Source organism: Anolis sagrei, chromosome 2, assembly GCF_037176765.1.
Source record: "Anolis sagrei isolate rAnoSag1 chromosome 2, rAnoSag1.mat, whole genome shotgun sequence".
In the NCBI taxonomy this organism is placed as follows: domain Eukaryota; kingdom Metazoa; phylum Chordata; class Lepidosauria; order Squamata; family Dactyloidae; genus Anolis; species Anolis sagrei.
In genome coordinates, this window is record NC_090022.1 from 286,458,754 (window position 1) to 286,480,700 (window position 21,947).

The following is a 21,947-nucleotide window of genomic DNA, read 5'->3' on the forward strand; positions in this document are numbered from 1 at the left end:
GTGAGCTTGGGAGAACTTCAGGAGGAAAGTTTCAGGGGGCACATTGGGATCCCACTGTCACTCTCAGTCTCACAGCCATACTTTGCCCATTCCTAATTTATCAACTCCCTTTTTATACAGATTCAGAAAGCCTGAAAAGGATTACATGTTCCCAAGAATAAAGATAGAAACCCTCTAGAAGTTAATTTAGTTTTTTAAAAAACCAAATTATTTCAGTTAAAAATCTTGACCATGAAATCAGTATAAGAGTTCTGCACATGTCTCCCTATCGGACTCACTGATATGCTGTGTTAGGACCATCCTATGGCCATTTCATTTATGATAGAGAGCTGGGGGATTGAGAAGCATGTGGCCATCTTCCCATGGTCTGACGCAGATAAGGGACATCTTCTCTTGGGGCCCTCTGGAGGTCTTGTAGCATATTGCCACCAGTTTGACAAAACAAAGAGACATGTGCAGACAAAAAGTAGATATGCACCCACCATTTAAAAACAGAGCCACCATCCTTTACAGCCAAATTATAATTGACCTGAGGCCTAATAGCTGTCACAGTGTTTTGTGATCTGACAGTCCCAATCATTAAAAGATCAGCAAGATTGATAATATGCCTCACCCCCAAATATCCCCGAGATCACTTCGTTCGGATGATCAGAATCTCCTTGAAGTTCCCAATTTTAGGACCATTCACCTGATGTCTACTAGGCATAGAGCTTTCACGGTAGTGGCTCCTTATCTGTGGAATGCTTTGCCAGTGGGAACACGAGCTCTCCGTGATTTACTTGCTTTTCGTAGAGCTTGTAAAACTTATTTATTTAGGGTGGCATTTGAATTTTGCTGATCAAAGTTCTTGATCTTATATGTAATGTATCACATGTGTATACTGTAAACTGCTCCGAGCCTTCGGAGAGTGGCAGTATATAAAATTGATAAATAAATAAATAAATAAATAAATAAATAAAATATTTGGTAGAAATATTCTGAAATATTATCAAATAATGTACAATTTATTGAAGATGACTTGTCATCAACAGAGCTTATGATATTCCATTTACACTCTTCAAATAAAAGACTCTAATGAATGTCACCTCAGCAATAGAAATCCCAGCACATCAGAGAAGCCAAAAGTAGCTTCATAAGTGAATGCTATGGGCATGGACACATGGATATCTGATCTTCCACCTTGGTCATACAACCAGTTTTGTAAGCAAAAATATGACCTCAAATGAACCAGAATCAGAAGAGAATGAGAAACTGATAGAAAATCCAACTATCAGATAAATGGCCTCTGTGCCTTGGTGTTCAAGGAAACACATCAAAATAATGTCCCCCATGGTGGTAAAAAATTATTATGAGTTTAATAATGAATAGGTCATCATAAAATCCAATGTAGAATGATCAGAGAATATTTCCCTATTTTGTTTAATTCTACAGAGGATAGCCCCTTATTTGAAGTACAGACAGTGCACAGTTTTCTTTCTCTTTGAAGACCTGTCCAGACTCCCAGCGTAAAGATAAAGAATTATAAAGAGGCAGATCAGAAACTTTGAATCTACAGTTATCACCTGGATAGCAGATTCAGGAGGGACTTCCTCACTTGGGTAAGATGAATTGATGTCCTGTTCAAATAAAAGCTCTTTTTTCATTTATACATCTATCATCTTTTGTTCTCCATTTATGGTTATGTTTACACCGTCATGTGATGATCCAGTAATCAGGGCATATGGGAATATGGGAATTTTTGCTTGCTAAAGTTACAGTCATGGCATCCAGCTCGTGTTGTTTATAAGAGTATGAGGTCAGGGCTCATATGAGGAATTGTTTGCACAATTGACCCTTATATGATCATATTGGAAGAGATCACAAGGGCCATCTAGTCCAACCATTATAGTTCCATGTAAGAGCAATTGTTTTGAGTAGTGGCTGGTGCCTTCCATGGCAGTGAAATGGTGCATTAATGCTGAGTTTAAATCTGAAATTTCAAACCATCTATAGGGTTCTGCATATTTAGGGGATAGATTTGGATTACTTGTTTGCCTAGCTAGCTTGTTTTCTTCCGTGACAGAGATCAAAACTACAGGAAAAGAGATTCCACCTAAACATTAGGAAGAACTTACTGGGAGTAAGTCTGTCTGATGGTGGAATATGCTGCATCAGAGTGCAGTGGTGTCTTCTTCTCTGTTTTTTTTTTAAACCAAGCCTGGGTGACCATCTGTCAGGAGTGCTTTAGTTTTCTATTCTTGCATGGCAGGGAGTTGGACTGGTGGGCACTTGGGGTCTCTTTCAACTTTTGTCATTATATGATTCAAAGCAATATCTATTTACTTTCCAAGATATCCAAGGTACTGGATTTTTGGGATGTGGATTCAGCACCTTGGATAGCTCCAGAATAAATCCCAGAAAAGACATATGGTATCATTCCATAGAACATAAATGCAGATATTTTATTATTTGGACATGTTGGCAGGCAAAGCTGGTTTGTATTACTAAACAAGAACATGGATGCACTTGTCAAGAACAAGACATGATTTTGCCCAAGGGTGCTTCCCATCACCTGCTTCTATATCTGTTTAACAGGTTTTCCACATGTTAAACTTAGATCACAAAACTACACACTCTTACAGTCTAAAAAGACAGAAGGAAAGGGGAATTGCACTGGGGGAGAGTATTAAGTCCAACAAATGCTGTTATTCTTCCCCCCATGAGTCAGAGCAGCAACACATAGTATGGAGGGAGGGCCAACTGGAAAACTGTGGCTTTGGAGGCAAAAAAACATTCTGAAAATTTCAAGTGCTGCTCTAATGGTTAAAGCGCCATTCTTGCTTCCAAGGCTTTAAACATTGGAAGGCTTGCTCCAGATTTTGGGGTTTGCAATCTCAAAGTGTAGTTTGAACACCATTTTGGAGCACATCAACATGCACCCAAGCATGTCTCCATCTAATATTTGGTCAAATAATAGACTTCATTAAAACCACAGTTTGGTCATGTGCAGAACCTTTTATGACATGTCAAGTCGCCGCTCTCCAAACTGGTATCCTAATGTTGTGTTTGACTACAAGTCATATATTTTCCAGTTACTATGACCCTTAGAAACAGTGTCAGATTTAGGACAAATGAGCCCCTGTGCTAGTTAAGTTATGAGCCCCCTTACTTGGGCCCTGAAGGAGGGAGGTAGGACTGATAGGCTTACAGTACCTGCTTTGTGGCACACTCCCATAGACTCTATCATTATGTCTGGAACCACTCTGAAACAGAATGACTTCAAATTCAGAAATGAACCGCATAAGCAAAATCCATCATTAAAAAAATTGGCAGGAAAATGTCCCCCCTCCCCCCGGTCAATGAGGCCCTGTGCTTAAGTACACCTAAGCTGTGGCACAATGATAAACCTGGCACTGCTTAGAAGACATGAAGATGTGAAAGGGTAGTTTATCCAAGTCATAAAAGAACTTCTTGGAGAGAAGAATTTTGATTTATAGTATATCCAAGAGTCCCAAATTATGTCAAGGCTTGTTTTCTGCTGCCCTGGAGACTAGAACTTAATGGAGCAATGAGTTCAAATGACAGGAAAGGGGATTCAACTTGAACATTAGAAAAAACTTCCTGACTATCAGAGCTGTTCAACAGGGGAACTCTCTGCCTTGGAATGTGGTGGAAGCTCATTTCTTGGAGGCTTTTAAATAGAGACTGGGCAGCCATCTGTCAGGGATGCTTTGATTGTGCTTTTCCTGCATAGTAGAAGGTCGGACTAGATGGCCATTGCTGTCTCTTCCAACTCTATGATTCTGTGATGCAATGACAAGGCAGCAGAAAAGACAAAAGCAATTCTAACCCAGGAAAAAAGATGTACAGAGCTAGTGTAATTAAAAATGAGGGGAAACTTTGCAGAGATAACATGGTAATCTTACAAACCAGATGAATGGATCGTTATTTTTAAATTTTTCATTGGCATCATTAATCATAAATTCCCACCCGACATGATAAAATGAAGAAGTATTGAGAAGCCTGTTTACAAACTTTTATTAGATCATGCAGACAACTACCAAAATTAGAATTCAATGAAGACTCTGGAGTATTATGGAGAAACATGGTTGAGATTTGATCATCAGCCTTATTAAACCAACTTCAATGAACATCTGATCATTTCAGAAAAGCTAATGAGACTCGTATTGGGTTAAATACACAATTTAGAACCCAAAGCTGTCTGGTTGTTATCTACACACATTCTCCAGCACTGACCTGAAGCTGGGTTCACACAACCATGTCCAAACCTTGATACTGCCTGCACAAAAGTGATAATTTGTCAAACAGCCATCACAGATCAGGCAATACAGAAGGGAACTTGTCAAACCTGGAATCATCTCAAAACCCAGTGCTTCTCAATTGTAGGAATTCACACATTAACTTGTAAGTCATGAGTCCTAAGCTGCCAAGGGATGAGATATAGAGTGATAGAACCACATGTGTGACTTAACTAGCAGTTGATATATCCATGCTATAAACTACAGATCTTTTTAGTTAGTTGTTTTGCTTATTTAAAATTGCCAATGATTTCCCAGTAAAAGTTTTGTTACAGCAGAGGACTGCTATATCTCAGTTTCTTCTACAAAGTAGACTCTATGAATTAGCATCTCAGTGCAAAACACAGGACATGAAAGGTTTGATCATTACATCAGTTAACACTCTTGACAAGAAGACGGAGAAGGACTCAGTAACAATGAATAAAGTGCAGGCGGTCCTTGAGTTACAAATATCTGACTTACAAATGACTCATGGTTAAAAACAGGGGTTAGACAACAGGATAGACAGCAAAAAAATACCACAGGAGTGTTGACTTTTCCCTATCCTAAACACACACACACATATAGTGTGTGTGTGGGGGGGGGGATGTGTGTGTATCTGGAGTTCCACCTTACATACAAATTCAACTTAAGAACAAACCCAACCTATCTTGTTCCTAACTTCCTGTACAGTCCAGGTAATGGGGATGAGTAACTTTCTAAAATGGAAAGAAGCCTTCTACCCTACCCATCTGATGGGTCTCATTTCAATGGGATTGGTCACAGAATAAGATAATAAAGCCATGAATCTTGTAAATATATTATTCATACAAGATGTTTGGGTAGGTGTCAATACATATACTCCAGACGAATCTTGAAACAGGCTTCTGTTAAGTTGTTCTAATATACAAAGTGTTGGGTTTGCAAGCTTAAATTCATACTTTAACTCAGCTTTCCTGTTTCACTGATTGAAGACTGTGACTAAAAAGATAATAACCTCCTTCTCTTCTCCTACTGCCCCTTGCCCGTGGTCCATCACCCCATATCAAGTTCAGCTCAACTGCAAGTCAGAATAGACATATCCTTATGTAACACCAAGTCTTGCTCACTATGGCATGGTGAGAAAACTGTTCATCTCTACATACCACAGAGCCCCAACTTCTTAGGCAATTTCACTAAATGTACTAAAGGCTCGCCAAGTCATATAACACATGTGGCAGCTCCAGCACTCTAGAGCACAAAGGGCAACTCTGCTGCATGTGAAATGGATGCAATGACAGGTCACTCTTGATTTATACTGCACCACTTGCCAAGAATATGATTGCTATCCTACCCAGATGCTGGGAGGTTCTGACAAGCAAATTCAATCCCACTCCTTGACCTCACACTATAGTGGAAGAGAGCAGAAGGAAGAGGAAAGAGAGAAGGTAAAAAGGAGGGGTTGGCCATTTCTCTTCCACTTCAGACAAAAGAGACTTCAACAGTCGCTTCTCTTCAGGTCCCGCACCACCAACTCTATTGTCCTGTACACATGATCATATGCCAGGATTAAACCCCATCCATAAAGATTTTGTCCAGATTTTTTAAAATATCCTTTCTTTATCCTCTGTTTTTCTATACTGCAGAACAGAACACACTCTTTCATATTCAGGATCATGCACACATCTTTCTCACACACACAAGTACATACACATAACCTGTACACATTAAGTCAAAGTAATGAACAGAATCTCATTCATGTCTGGTTTGGAGGACTAGTTGTATTTCATTCATTGTCAACATACTGGCACCTAGGAACAATAGAAAATGGAAATGAAGAGAAGACCTTGCAAAGGGAGAAAATAGCATTTATGTCTCTTGAGCAATATGTTTGTTTCTATACAGAAAGTTTATAAAGAAACCAAGTAAAAAAGTATAATATCCCCAAAGCAGTGTTGTATGTTAGCCAAAAAGAAGAAGGGGGAAAGGACAAAGCTACATTGTGCCGCAGCTCTATAAGCTCTTTGTTACCCATCAACAAAGTCTTTAAATGCCCTGCTGAATGGGAATTTTGCCAAGCGTCAAACTGGCTACTTGGCCTTATTAAGGGCACCTCCTACTGGCCCTTTCATGGAGTGAAATCCTGCTTTCTTCCCGATCAGTCCCCTGCTAAGACACTGAAGAGAGAAAATAGCTACTGAAAGAGAGGAGGGGGGGAAACATTCAGCCAAAGAATGGGCTTAGGCCAAAGGCAAGCCATGGAAATGGCCCCAGGAGCAGAAGACAAAACAAACGCCCTTTGCAAATAATAAATACCTACAGGTGAAATACTGGGAAGAGGAAACTTTGCCTGGTTGTGACTGGTCAGAAGACTCCACAAAATTCTCCAGCCCTCACAAATCTCAAGACAAACTGTGCACAGAAAAAAGTGTAGGGTCACTCAGACAAGCAGATAAAGGCTTTGTAATCAGTAGCAGGAAGCCAAACATGAAGCCCAAATTAAACAGAGGCAGCAGAGAGCAAAATATACCAATGAAATCCACAGCAACCTGTAATGACTTCCCTGTTCACTGCCAAGCACTACTGCGTGTTACACCCTGTGCTCATCAGAGATAAATATAAAACCATGCCTTTCATGGGCACTGACACAGACACACACCCATTTTGCCTTCCATCAGCAAAGAAGCCTGCAAGTCAATCATCTTGCTGCTTCCATCCAGCATCCATTTAGCTGGACATTTGAGACATGCAGAAAGAGACGTATTCATTATACCATTCCAACTGCCTCCATCCAATGTTGCATGCATAACCCAGAGACCGAAAGGGAGAAAAACTCATAGTCATTTTTAAAAGGAACGTCTTCATCCGGTTCACCTGTTAGTCTTAGACAACTGACAACTGTGATCATTCTGGGCTCCTAAGGAACACTTTGAGTCCATATTGGTATTTATAGGCAACTGCATGATACTAGACTCAAAGAAACTTTTTGTAAAAAAAAATAGTTCTGCATAGATTTTAAATACTGTATTTTTTGTTATTTTGCACTGTGTGCTTCTCTTCCACGTGTGAGTCTGTGGGCTGAAGGGAAGGGAGAAAGGAGGAGAGAAATGAATGCATTGTTCATCCATGGCTTGTATCAAGCTACCAGAGAGGGTGGTTAGCAGTAGGACTGGGTAAACCCATCCTAAGATTGCCTGTTAATGAAATGTGACTGTTGATCATCCAAACTCACATGAAGGATTGCTGGAGAGTAGCATTCATCCTCACAAAGCCCACCACCACACCCCCTCTCCAAGCCCAATCCTCAGCAAATGGCATCATGACTTTCTCTCATACTTCCTGGAAAACCTCCCATTTCATTCCTGGGTTTGTTTTCTCCAGTCCAATCACTCCCAGTAATTCTTGGTCTTATTTTTTAAAAAGAAGATGGAGAATACCCAACAAGACCGTATCAGCATCCTTTCATCTCTACCTATCCCAATTCAACACACAACGGGCATTGCCATTTTTAATTAGAAAATCTTTCTGCCAAGTGCAAAAGGGAGGCGTGCCCCCAAGAATATCAATCAAACAGAGTTTGGAAACCATCTGCATGGAATGTTTCCATTTTGTAAACCACATATCCACATATTATCTTATATTCAACATAAGGAGCCAAGAGACAAAACAAAAAGCCAATACTCTTCCGGCTACAGGAGCTCCAAAGCTACAGGAAAACACCACTAAGCAGAGAAGAATATCCCACAAATCTTCACCCTCTGCTACACTTCCCCTTTGACTAGATGCTTCCTTCCTTCCTCTTGGGTAAATTTCTCCTTCACAAAGCAAGAAAGCAAATGTATTGACAAGAGTTCTCAAGCAAGTCTCTTGCAACACTCTCCCCAACTCAGCCAGCTCCTCACGCAATGGAAAGCAGAGCATTCAGCAAGCATAAAGAAGGGATGGAAAAATCAGCAATCTGGAGCACATCTCAGAAAGCTCTTCCACAATCCATGAAATAGAAAAGGGAATCATAGAAAAAATAAATAATTCCACATATTACTTACCCAGGACTTCAAGATCCATGGTGAGGACAGAGATCCCAAACAGCAGAAAAGCCAGTTTTGGTGCCCAGACACATCCAAGGCTATTCTCCATATTTCAAAACACACCTACGGATATTTGGGTCCGGATCACAGGCAACAATCCCACACGTTACACACAGCCACTTTGATCTCCTCCCTTTTGCTGGGGCTGGAGGGAGTGTTCCTTTAGTTCTTCCCCAAGAACAAGGTGAGGTGGTTTCAGGGCTTCCGTTTTTTCTCCTATTATTTTCTTTAAAAGTTGCATTCAGTCTCCAAGTCAGAAAATGTCAGAGAACTAACTCAAAGAAAAAGAAGCGGTAAGGCGACAGGAGGTCCTTCTGTTTGAATAGCATCCATGGAGGGAGGGGGAAAGAGATCCAGCAAAAAGGCAAAGCAGGGTGCATCAAAAGAATAAGGCTCCTTCCATCTCTTCCGTTCCTGCAGTACAATATAAAATAAAAATTTGTACGCTGACAATCCAATGGGCAACAGCTACGGTATGATTATTCTCTCCCTTGCTAGCTTGACAGATGTTCCTTGGAGGGAAAGATTTTAAAAATTTAAAAAAGGATGCAAAGCTCTCACTTGTTACTGGTGCTGTCCACCAGCTGTATGTGAGAGGCAAGAGTTAGAGCCGTATACCATCCATTGATCCGGAGAAGTGGAGGGCTGGGAAGGAAAATGTGGAGAGCGGAGAGAAAGTGGCTGGATCGGGAAAGGAAAGATTCTGCTGTGTGAGAGAAAGAAGAGAGAGGAAGCAGGCATGGTGGGGAGGGGGCTGAGGGAAAGAGACAGCCTGGTTGGCTTTCAGCAGCTGTATTTGCTGAAGCTCCCTATGAATGAGCAGGGATGCCCTCTGTAGGCAAAGTGCGGGAAGTCACTATTTCTCAATGAAGCCTCCTCTGAATACAACACACCTCTCTCTCTCTCTCTGTCTTGTTTTAATTACATTATTGCTGTAAACAATACCTATTTAAGAACTGAATGTGCTAACTACAAAACAATCAGGGTAGAACCAGTTGGTAAGTTATATCAATTGATTCCTTGCAAAAAGCATATTTGTTTTCTTTCCCAATAGCAAGGCTTCTAGCCAGAACCAAAGTATTTTCTTGATGAAATTGTGACTGTTCAACTGGGGTGCATCTACATCAGTGTTTCTCAACATGGGGTTCGGGGTCCCTCGTTGAGGTCACAAGGGGGTTTTCAGAGGGGTTGCCAAAGACCATCAGAAACTCATATTTCTGATGGTATTAGGAAACCTTTTGGCAGAAAAAGATGAAGATCTCTCCGCCTGTCCTTTTCTTCCTTTTTGGTATTCGTGAACTACAACTCCCAGAATTCAAAAGCCTCACCAGTATTCAAATGTGGGCATATCGGGTATTTGTGCCAAATTTGGTACAGTGAATAACAATATATCCTGCATATCAGATATTTGCATTCATAACAGTAGCAAAATTACAGCTATGAAGTAGCAAGGAAAATAATTTGATAGTTGGGGGTCACCACAACATGAGGAACTGTATTACGGGGTTGTGGCATTGGGAAGGTTGAGAACGACTGATCTACACTGTAGGATTTATGTGGTTTGATCCCACTTGACCTGGAATGGCTCAATGCTATGGAATTATGGGAGCAGGGGCGGCTCAACCCATTACGCAAAGTAAGCATTCACATTAGAGTTGATTTTGCCCAGAGGAGCTCTTGTGGCGCTCTTGGGGGAAAATAGACCTTGACATATGCGAGTTGTAGTTACTGGGATGTATAGTTCACCTACAATCAAAGAGCATTCTGAACTCCACCAATGATGGAAGTGAACCAAATATGGCACACAGAACTCCCACAACGAACAGAAAATACATATCAGTGATTTGTTGTGGGGGGGGGGGATCAAAATACTGTTTGCTTACCAATGAAAATTACCTAGGGCCGCCTCTGTATGGGAGTTACAGTTTTATGAGGCCTTCTCTGCCAAAAATCACTTGTGACTCATCAGGGTCTCATTGTTCTCATTGCTACAGAATCAAGGATTCCATAGCAATAAGCCATGGCAGTTAAAGTGGTGTGAAACTGCATTCATTCTGCAACATAAATCCACTTTTGGAGGTCGCTTATCCATAGGACCACCATAAGAAAAAATCAACATGATGGCAGTTAACAACAATAACAACTGCAGAGTTTCTTTCCAGAGTCCACCATGTGTGGAGGCAGTTTCATGAAGTTTGTCCTTGTATTTGTATATTCATTCCTGACTTAGTATTCTGCAAGGTGCAGCCAAAAAAGTAACTGTTTTATGCTGTGACAAGAAGAAAATGGCTCTGCCTCCACTTGAATCTGTCATCAGCCACTGCTGGCTTCAGTCCATGCCACGGCTGCTCCATGATCTGTAGCAGATTATTCCCAAAGGAACCCAGCTTCCGCCTCTGGTTGGAAATTAGGGATGACTCCTAAAATCTCATTCTGCTTTTTTTTTTAGAATGCCCTTGAGGTGTAGAGAAAAGCAGGAAGCAAATAATATAATGAGGCATGAAAATGGTCAAGCATCATAAAAGTCATAAAGAAGACTTAAGACAAGTCTCCTAAGAGAGTATTGTATTCCATAGCTGAGGTACTACTGATGAGAAGGTCCTGCCCTCTCTTCCTTAGCAGCTTCTCGACCTTTTGGCTAAGATCAAGTGTAGCAGCAAAATAACTAAAATGTATGGTGAAACTGCCAGTCTGTTGCATCCCAATTTCATTCATAGCAGCTGCAACCTCTTTAATACCTTTTATTGTCCCCATATAACTAAATTGATCCATGGGCCTCCAAAGTGAGAAGGAAGTATTCATTGTTGCCATTAGTACTCTGGAAATCAGGGCTGCATTGCTCACAAACACACATCTGGGAGTCAAAAAGGAGATTAGTTAAAATCCCACCACCATGAAGATACATAAAGAATTAGAAATGTTCACACATCCATGAATAGGCATTAGTCATAGTAGGGTTGAAGAATACATTGTCCAAATTGCCCTGGACCTCACCTCCAGTCAGTTTTATCAACATAGGAATTAATGTTATGGGAAGTGTTGTCCAACAGCATTTGGAGGAAATACATTTTCCCCATCCCTGAATTATGACTGCATGGGACTTCTGCGTTTGGAATTAATGCACCACTAAATATCAGTGAATGGAGAACAACAACATAACAAGTTCTTGTGTTCTTTCACATTAATGTTGGGACCTGGGCCTGCAATGAGACAAGAGATAGCAAGACTGTGAGCCTCAAGACTGTGAAGCAAACCAAAAGACAAACTGGAGTGCACATCAGGGGTCAGGACTAGAGAAGAAAACCATACAGATGAGACATATCAGAGTTCAGGTCAACCTTAGGTTCCACTGAGAATGAATGCCCTTTTTTTCCTGTCCAAGGAAAGCCAATTGCCACTATAGTGGAAGCAGTCATGAAGGTTCTTCATTGAGATATGGGGCAGCCTTCAAAATAAGAATAAATTAAGTTTAGCTCAAATTCAGGGATGATAAACATCCCCACCCCCCTCCAATGTTTTGGAAACTACAGTTCCTGCAGTTCATTAACATTGGCCATGCTGAAGTCCAAAACATCCCAAGAACCCAAGATTATGTAATTGTGTGGTCCTGAATGAAGTAGAAAAGGGAAGGATGAAAATGCTCCAATGCTACTAAACTCAGAAACCCTAAGGTAGCATTCTGGGAATTGTAGCCAAAAAGTAACTTTTCCAAACTCAAACTGAATCTGCCAAGACCAAGATAAAAATGTCAGAGAGATTATAAGTTAACCATTTAATTTACATGGTCATGGTCAATTATTTCATGGTCATGGTCAATTATTTCCATATCTGATGGTGGGATTTCATCTATGGGTGGAAAGATGATCCCGTATAGACTACTGCAACGCTCTCTATGTGGGGTTCCCTATGAAGACTGCTTGGAAGCTACAAATGGTCCAACGATCGGCAGCCAGGTTGTTAACAGGAGTGGCACTCAGGGAGCACACCACTCCTCTGTTGCGCCAGCTCCACTGGCTGCCAATCTGCTACCGGGCACAATTCAAAGTGCTGGCTTTAGCCTTTAAAGCTCTAAACGGTTCTGGCCCGACCTATCTGTCCAAACGCATCACCCCCTATGAACCAGTTAGGACATTAAGATTGTCCGGGGAGGCCCTGCTCTCGATTCCGCCAGCCTCACAAGCACTGCTGGCGGGGACGAGAGACAGGGCCTTCTCAGTGGTGGCCCCTCGGCTGTGGAACGCCCTTCCCGCAGATATTAGATCGGCCCCCTCCCTGCTGGCATTCAGGAGAAGAGTGAAGACCTGGCTCTTTGAACAGGCGTTTAATTAAGCAGTGCAATTAATTGATTGATCTTGGAACTTGGAATAGTGGACGAGGAGATCGGATTATGACTTTACTGATGAGACGTGATGGATTAGTTATATGGATGTATTGATGTATTGTTATATTGATGTAGTTGCCTTAGTTACTGTTTTAATTGCTAATGTTGTGCACTTTGTATATTGGTTTGGTTGTAAACCGCACTGAGTCGCCTATGGGCTGAGAGAGTGCGGTATACAAATAAAGTAAATAAATAAATAAATAAATATGATGGCAAAAAGAAAAACCATTGCTGTGATTCAGAAGAGATTTTATTAACTGAGGTGAAGAAGAGTCTGGCCTTAAAAAAATCCAGAACGCAAAGGCCATTATGGGAAGCAAATGCTTTAGATGTGTGAGAGAAGATATCCTGCAGACCTCTATGAAGTCTTTATTTCCTTTTTCTCCTTGATGCCTAATGAATGTCATCTTTTTAAAACTAAATTGGATTTTTCTTCTATCCACAGTATATGGAAATGCTTTCCAAGTCTGAGCCCGCATTGCCAGATCTCAGGACAAATGTTCCTCAGCCAGTTCTTTTGCTCCTGGTTGATAGCCAACATGGCAAGTTTCCATCTTCATCAGTTTCTCCTCCACCCATAGTAACTTTCATCTGCCACTTTCACAATGATGTCCTATAGAGCTGCATATCTTTTTTGTCTCCTCTTTCTTCCCATCCTGTTTCTATAGTAGCTTTGTTAAGGAGAGTTTTGGAAATTGCCAACTTCTTGTAATACTTAGAAAGAACAAAGCCTTTCCAAATCATGGTGATTGTCTCAAATGGCCACCATCCAAAAAGGACTGTAAATAGATAAAAGTCCTTCTGTAAAAGAAGCCTGCCACCCTATTGGTGATACTTTGGGAAACCAGAAACCTAATGGTCAGTACTTGTGGCAATGTTGATATTGGGCTGTCAGCAAACGCATCAATTATATACCACTAGATCAGATACTTGAATTCCCAAGATGTTCAATAACCATCATATTTGATGCTTAGTTTTAAAGATGTGTTTATGTATATGTGTGTATGCAATGAAGAAGGGACAGTAGAAAATTCACTTTTTGGTCAATAACTCCCAAGATCCTCCATTAGCAAAATGAGCATTTTTGGAGTTGTAGTCCAAAAAGTTTCCCAGTGAAGGGCTCATCATACCATATGTGTGTGTGTGTGTGTGTCTGTGTCTGTGTCTGTGTTTAAGATATAGGGCTTTACAGGTAATAACCACCGTTTTGTACTTTTCCCAGAAATGAACTGGGATTTCAATATTGGCATGATGTGATGTTGTAGTGGGGAAAGGGGAGTCAACTTCCATTGGTCTGATTGAAAAAACATTCTTCTCATCCAAATTACTTCTTCGTAGCTTGGGACCACAATAAAAGTCAAAATGTGTTTGTTTGTTTACTTGTTTGGGACATTCACTCCCCAACCTTAAACATTAGAAGCAGTCATGGTGACTTTCAGAATAAAACAAAAGCTCATAAAATTGGGATATTGCAACTTCTACTAATACAAAGAAGACAAATGTATAGTGGAGCCCAAGCAGGGATCTTCTAGCGGAGATATCAACAGTGTCTGTCTGCTGTCCAACACGAAATTTCTGTTCATTCATCAGTATAGAAGGCTGGTGGCATCAATGCAGAAATTCACTTGGTTGGTAGCTTCAAATAAACTCCTCCCTCATTCTTCTGACCTCTATCCTTTGCAGAGACTGTAACAGTGTATTCTGGGCTGCAACTCCCAGAATCCTCTGGGAATTCTGGAAGTTGTAAAAGTAACTTTTCTGACCTCCTATTTCTCTAGTGAAAGCAAACTCCACTTGGATATAATCAAGGAAAGTTTGGCCAACCCTCACCTGGAGTATTGTGTCCAGTTTTGGGTGCCACAATTCAGGATGAATATTGACACATTTGAATGTGTCCAGAGGAGACCAAAATGATAAAATAACTAAAAGTCAACTCACATGTGATGTTCAACAGTGGCCTCAAAATCCAGTGAAGTCTCATTCTTGAGATATTTTAAACACATGCTGGAAGGTCATCTGTCAGGAGTACTTTGATTGTGAATTCCTGCATGACAGTAGATTGGACTGGATTGCCCTTGTGGACTCTTCCAACATTATGATACTATGAATCTGACAACAAGAATTAAATGTCATTAGTCTGACCCAACAGTGTTCCAGTCTAGTTCAGCCCCATGGGGGTTGCAATTTACTTATTTAAAGAAGATACAGTAAGGCTCTCATAAGTTTCACTTACCTGGGCCTAGAGGAAAATAACTTTCTCTAGGTATTTTTGTGGTCCTCCGGGTGATTCTATGATATGATTCCCCCATAAATTACCATAGAGTTGCATTGGAAGATAAGCCAAATGCTTAGAAATCGCTAGGTATCTATGGTATGCTAGGACTGGAAGTTAAGTATTTGGATGGTGGGTAAGAATTATTATTATTATTATTATTATTATTATTATTATTATTAGAAACACAACAAGATGAGTCCACAGTAGATACTCTGCTGGCTGTTGTAGTGGATTGCACGTCTGACACTTCCCAAGTGTCTAGAACTGTGTGATGTATCAGCGAATAATGTGTGCAGATCCCAGTAAGGTGGCCTTCTGCAGCTGGCAGATGGTAATTTTGTCAGGGCCTATTGTGTTTAAGTGCAGGCCATGGTCTTTAGGCACTGCACCCAGTGTGCCGGTCACCACTGGGACCACCTTGACTGGCTTGTGCCAGAGTCTTTGCAGTTCGATTTTTAAATCACATTATTATTATTATTATTATTATTATTATTATTATTATTATTAGTTCATATCTGTTGTTTCACTTAACTTCAGTCCAGCTGGAAACGATATCCCTCACAGTTCTGGAGGATCTTACTGTACACAGGCTTGCTGTTTGTGTGAATGTCTTCTCATTTGGACTATTTTGACCCTTCATTGTGGAATGCTTTCTTGAACAACCAAAGAACTCAGAACAGGCAATATGAGACAGGACACTTTGTAAACATATGTCATATCCATTATAAATCCTAATAGAAACCAATGTGTGCATTTCCAATACTAAAGAGAAACCAAATACCAATATTTGATAACATAGAAGTGAAGAAAATGCATGAGTAACCATGTGCCAGCAAAGGGCAAAAGATGGAGAGACTCTTCTGTAAGGGTGCTCCTGTGACTTCCACTCTTTGCAGACAATGGTTCCTAACATTTTATGCCTCCTTCAGCTCTTCCTCTCTCTTTTTCAGCACATCCATACTTATAATTATAAATTTCTAAATTATTAAAATTATCCCTGATAAGTGGCAATAATGATGTGGTTGTTGTGTGCCTTCGAGTTATGGAGACCCTAAGGTGAACCTATCACAGGATTTTTCTTTTTAAAAAAAGATTTGTTCAAAGGGTTTTACCATGTCCTTTCTCTGAGGCTGAAAGTGTGACTCACCCAAGGTCAGGAATTTGAATCCTGGTCTTCAGAGTCCTAGTCCAACACCAACCCACTACACCAGGTATGGGCAAACTTCAGCCCTCTAGGTGTTTTAGACTTCAACTCTCACAAGTTCTAACAGCTGGCTGGGATTTCTGGAAATCCAAAACACCTGGTGTTTGCCCATGTCTGCACTACACTATTCAGGTTCTACTCTGATTTCATCATACCTTTGATATTCTGTTTTTATAAAGAATTTGGGGTTTTTTGGATGAATAAGCAATTGTTTCTGTTCTCTCCCCATCTCAGTCAAGCAACCAGAGTTATGATATTCTATCAGTTGTCCCTCTTGTTGCTGGTATGAGCTTTCAAGCCTACATATGGCAACAATATCATAGGACTTCCTTTGCAAGATTTATTTAGAGATTTTGCATTGTTTCTCTCTTCAGCTGAGAAGAGGTGACTTTTCCAAGGTTTCCCTGGTTGAGCAAAAATGCAGACCTCATCCTCTCAGTGTCCTAGTCCAACAACTCAAACCACTACACCAAGCTGCCTCTCCAACAACTAAGAGTCCCCCAGGGGAGATAGTGCAGAATATAAATAAAGTGTTGTTGTTGTTGTTTTGGTGTGCCTTCAAGCTTACTCAACAGATGGCAAACCCATCCTAGAGTTTTCTTAATATGAAATTCAGAGGAGGTTTGCTATTGCCTTTCTATTAGGCTGAGAGCTTGTGGGGTCCATGGTGGGGTACAGATTTAAACCATCATCTCCATAGTTCTAGTTGAACACTCAAACCACTAGACCATGCAGGCTCCTTTTTCCATATTGTTGAAGGCTTTCATGGCTGGAATCACTGGGTTGTTGTGAGTTTTCTGGGCTGTATGGCCATGTTCCAGAAGCATTATCTCCTGACATTTCACCTGCATCTATGGCAGACATCCTCAGAGGTTGTGACCAGCCCCAAAAACTCACAACAGCCCATTCCTTTTTTCCTGTCTACCAAGTATGTATTTCTCTTTAATTGTGTTTTTTTTTTCACTGCAGACAGCATTTAGTGAATGCTCTATATCTATTAACAATAGTGTCCTTAGATTGTCATTCCATGCCCTGCCACAATAATCTATTCCTGTTAGCACAGACTGAACCTCACCTCAGACATTGAAAAGAGGTTTCAGAATCACACCAGGATGTCAAGCTTGATAAATGATTATTTTTCAAGGCCAGGATGTCCACGTTTCCTCAACTGTGATTGAGACTTCTGCGCTGGCAATTCTTTTCCTAAGGTCTGTCAGGATGAGGATTCAACAACAGTGGAACTGAGGGTCAAAAAGTAGATAAGAGCTCATTTCAAATAAAAGTTGTCCAAGATGACCTTAAGGTAAGGAAGAAATTAACGGTCCTCTCTTGCTCTGTCAAAAAGTGCCTTATACCTCTTTGGCGTCTCTTGAAAATTGAGAACAAATGACTGACTGTTCTTAATAGAGTAATTCTTTTGGAAAGAAAAATGGGGGAAAAAGATGAAAACTTATGAAAGAAAGTTCTGAGATCATTGACCTGGAAAACAATCATCTACATTTTTGCAAGTTGGTTGGAAAAGCAAAAGAAATGTATCTGGAGGAATTTCTGCATGATTGGATGATACATCCCCATTATTTTAAAAATGTGCTTTATATTAGAACTGGAAATTTTAATTACATATGAATTTAACATTTAGGTTGATTTTGGAAATGCAAAGTGGAAGCCTTGAATTCCAGTATATTCAAATTTAAATTGTGATTGCCACAGTCGAGTTGCAGTTTCCATTGATTTTGAGAGGGCAATAAAGCATGTGCTTAAATCCCATATACTCAAAAGAAGCATTAAAAAGCTGGATATTTACCCCTAAGTAGGTTGTTTTAATATGGGCTCTACCATGTGGAATTCAGTTTAACATGACTTTGACAATTCAAAGTGCTGGCTTTAGCCTTCAAAGCCTTAAACGATTCTGGCCCAGCTCACCTGTCCGAACCTCTCCCTATGAACCATCTGAGTCTCTAAGATTGTCTGGGGAGGCCCTGCTCTCAGTCCTGATTCCTTCGCAGCTGTGATTGGCAGGAACGAGAGACAGGGCCTTCTCAGCAGTGGCCCCTCAGCTATGGAATGCCCTCCCTAGGGATATTGGATCGGCCCTTTCCTTCCTAACATTTCAAAAAAGAGTTAAAACCTGGCTTTTTAAGCAAGCATTTGCAGATGCAGTGTAACAGGCTAATTTAGATCCACGGAACAATTGGACAATGCAACTGGAAAATGATTTTAGTAATGAGACGCTGAGGACTTGTGTTTTATTGTTCTTATTGTTTCTATTGTTTTTATATGGTTTATTATATGTTAATGCTTTTAATTAAATTGTATGCTGTTGGGGGCATTGAATCACGCTGATTGTAAACTGCCATGAGTTGCCTCCGGGCTGAGAAAGGCGGCATATAAATGTTGTTGTTGTTCATTCATTCAGTCGTCTCCGACTCTTCGTGACCTCATGGACCAGCCCATGCCAGAGCTCCCTGTCGGCCGTCACCACCCCCAGCTCCTTCAAGGTCAGTCCAGTCACTTCAAGGATGCCATCCATCCATCTTGCCCTTATTTGGCCCCTCTTCCTTTTGCCTTCCACTTTCCCCAGCATCATTGTCTTCTCTAGGCTTTGCTGTCTCCTCATGATGTGGCCAAAGTACTTCAGCTTTGTCTCTAGTATCCTTCCCTCCAATGAGCAGTTGGGCTTTATTTCCTGGAGGATGGACTGGTTGGATCTTCTCGCAGTCCAAGGCACTCTCAGCACTTTCCTCCAGCACCACAGCTCAAAAGCGTCTATCTTCCTTCACTCAGCCTTCCCTAAGGTAAATAAATATGGTAAATAAATAAATAAATTTGGTAAATTTAACTGCCATAACTCAATGCTATAGGATCCTGGGATTTGTAATTTGGTGAGGAACCAGCACTCTTTAGTAAAGAAAATTAAAGATCTTCTCAAACTATAACTCCCATTTTCCATAGCAGTAATCCATAACAGTTAAAGTGGTGTCAAACTGCATTACTTCTACAGTGTAGTTGCACCCTGAGTTCAATGGGATGTATTCACAGGTACTATGACATTTCACCTAAGCCTTAGTGACGTCTCATATGTCAGTAATATTAAGTATCAGTTTGTGAAATTGTAATTTTTTGGCTCTAAACCCTCTAAATGTAGCCATTCTCATGATTAGTAACATTGTAAATCCTTTTTTTAATTAAGAGAATATAAAATGAAATCCTTACAAACAAATTCAAGGTAGGAGAATTAATGAGACTGTTTTGCTCATATTCATTTTGACTCTACTTCCAGATGAAGAGAATTAGTGTAACAATGGCAAAAGCAATTACAATCCTGGGGGAAGGGAAGCTAACTCCATTAATTCCCCTTCAGCGAACCAATCATAGCATACATAAATGGCAATACATGAGCATTTTCTTTAAAATGCTTTTTTGTTATCTGTACATATTGTATTGTTATGCATTATCTCTTGAGTTCTATATTTGGGGAGGATGAGTCAATAAAGAAATAAATGCTTTCACAAAAGTAACCCCCTTTGGATTTTATGGAATTTATCACCAAGTTAAGTGGGCATGGGATGAGAACAAGATAACATGAGAGAAAACATACCAAAGGTCTATCTAGTTCACTGTTCTCTTCACATAGTCATCAACCCAATAGCATCCTAGTTGCCTCTAAGACACCATTAATCAGAACAAGAATGCATCAACATTCTGATTAGTTTCCATTGATAACTTCATTCCCCATGAATGTGCCCAGTATGTCAGTCACCCCCACAACACAAGAATGGAGAAAGTATGCTACATGGGCTGGATCACTACTAAACACACATTTTGGTGCCTCAAATATTAGCCCTGTTATTGGGTAACTTTGACCAAAAAGGACACCAGTTTTCCCCATCAGCTCTAGTTTTTGAAAGACAAAACAAATATAATAGTCTTCACCTGCTCACCCATAGAAAAGCATGATAACCATATCTTTAAAAAAAAAAACTAGAGCTGATGCAGTCTATCCAATGCAATTTTTGAATCAACACCCCCAAAGAACCCAAAGAACAGGCCTAAAAACTAAGATACCAAGATTTGTTTTTGTTAGACTATGTTATCAATAGCTCCATTGAAACAATTGCTCCAGAACACCCTTGCTGGCTACAGGTTTGGTATCTTTCTTTCTTTCTTTCCTTCTCCTCTAATCATTGACTGAATTGTCCAGTACTTCTGTTTCCATCTACATGTTTTACATTACTTGAGTATATGAGTAAAACCCTTTGGATAAGATTTATTTTAAAAATGACTTTGCACACTATGAATTAATGTTGCTCTCTATTCTATGATTCCATTTATGTGCTACCATTCTTGGCATCATTTGCACACATGCAGGTAAGGGGCTCTCTTTGGGGAACTGCTTTAAAGGAAACAGGAAGGAATGTTGACACTTTTCCTCTCATTGTGAAGAAAATTCACTATTCACAGTTCAGGGCATATTTTGCACAAAGTTCACATGACGTTGTTTTTCACAGAAAATACAATTTTCTGTGCAGGTAACAATATTTCTGCACAAAACACTATTTCTGCCCTGCTGCCTGAACTTCTCTTCTCTTCTCTTCCTTGGGGGCCTTCTCTGAACCTATTCCATTTAACCCATATCCTCCTGAAAATAAGATGTCCAGAACATCATGCAATACTTCAGATGAGGTCTGGCTAGTACAGAATTTAGTGAAACTACTATATCTTTGGTTTGCAGACAAAAACGTAGCATTAAATATTATTTGCCTTCTTTGCTAAAGCATCACACAGCTGAGATATATTCAGCTTGTGATCAACCCTTCTGGGTTACCCCAATTGTCTTCTTAATTTTTTTGAGAATGAGACATGGATTCATGCTTTCTTAAAGCCACACACACAATCCACACACATACACACATTTCTTTATTTTTTTTAACCTTGTTGACATTCTGTATGTGGGAACTGAAGGGTTGCCTATCCCTGTGGGTTCCACCATTTTATTATGAATAACTTTTTTGAAAAGAAAATATTTTTCCACCTCCAGTATTACAGTCCAATGAGCTATACTTAACACATCCATATTATTCTGATGGAGATTATGTGCAATTATTTCCCTCTCTTGTAATTTTGTTCTCTACATTCATTCCTTTCATTAGTTCTGAGAAATATTTTATATTCCTTTGTGAATTTATCCAGCTGTGCAACTCCTAATCTTAACAAACTTCACTGAAACACTCTTTAAACATAATTAGAAAATAGGTACATGTTAAGCAAAGTATGAATACATTTTTTTTCACACTCCCAATGCAAAAGCTTCCTAAATTTCCCCCTCTCTTCTACTCTTTTCCATAATAGCTTTGTTCATAGGTCTTGTTTTTCATTTCCCCCAGTTTCTTGTTTTTATTACTTTGCTTCCAATCTAATATCAGAACCTGAAATACCTATCTTACATTCACTGAATTCAGTGGGACATATATATGAATATTAAGCAAACAGTTGTATTGTGAGCTGCAATTGTTTCAGAAGACATGCTACTATATTTGTTTTGAAAACATTATTAGGATTTATTAATGTTGGAATGCATTAAATTTTTCAGGAGTTGGCTGGAAGACTTGGAAGAGATTCTAGGAAGCAGCTGGTAACCTAAAGTAACCTAAAGACAAGTCAGATTGTAGTTAGCTAAGTGATAGGTCACAAGGTTAGAACAGACCAAAGAGAGAGTCTCTTGTGGACCCAATCACATTGGAGC

At 40.1% G+C, this 21,947-nt stretch overlaps 1 protein-coding gene across 4 annotated transcripts in view; it reads right to left on the reverse strand.

Moving 5' to 3' along the window:
- Positions 1–9,114, reverse strand: part of DCC (DCC netrin 1 receptor) — a 1,101,219-nt gene extending 1,092,105 nt beyond the window's left edge. For all 4 annotated transcript variants that reach the window (XM_060761267.2, XM_060761265.2, XM_060761264.2 and 1 more), the window contains exon 1: positions 8,303–9,114. In XM_060761267.2, coding sequence (XP_060617250.2) covers positions 8,303–8,393 — 91 coding nt within the window. In that variant the 5' untranslated portion in view covers positions 8,394–9,114. The remainder of the gene's footprint in view (positions 1–8,302) is intronic.
- Between the last annotated feature and the right edge of the window lie 12,833 nt (positions 9,115–21,947).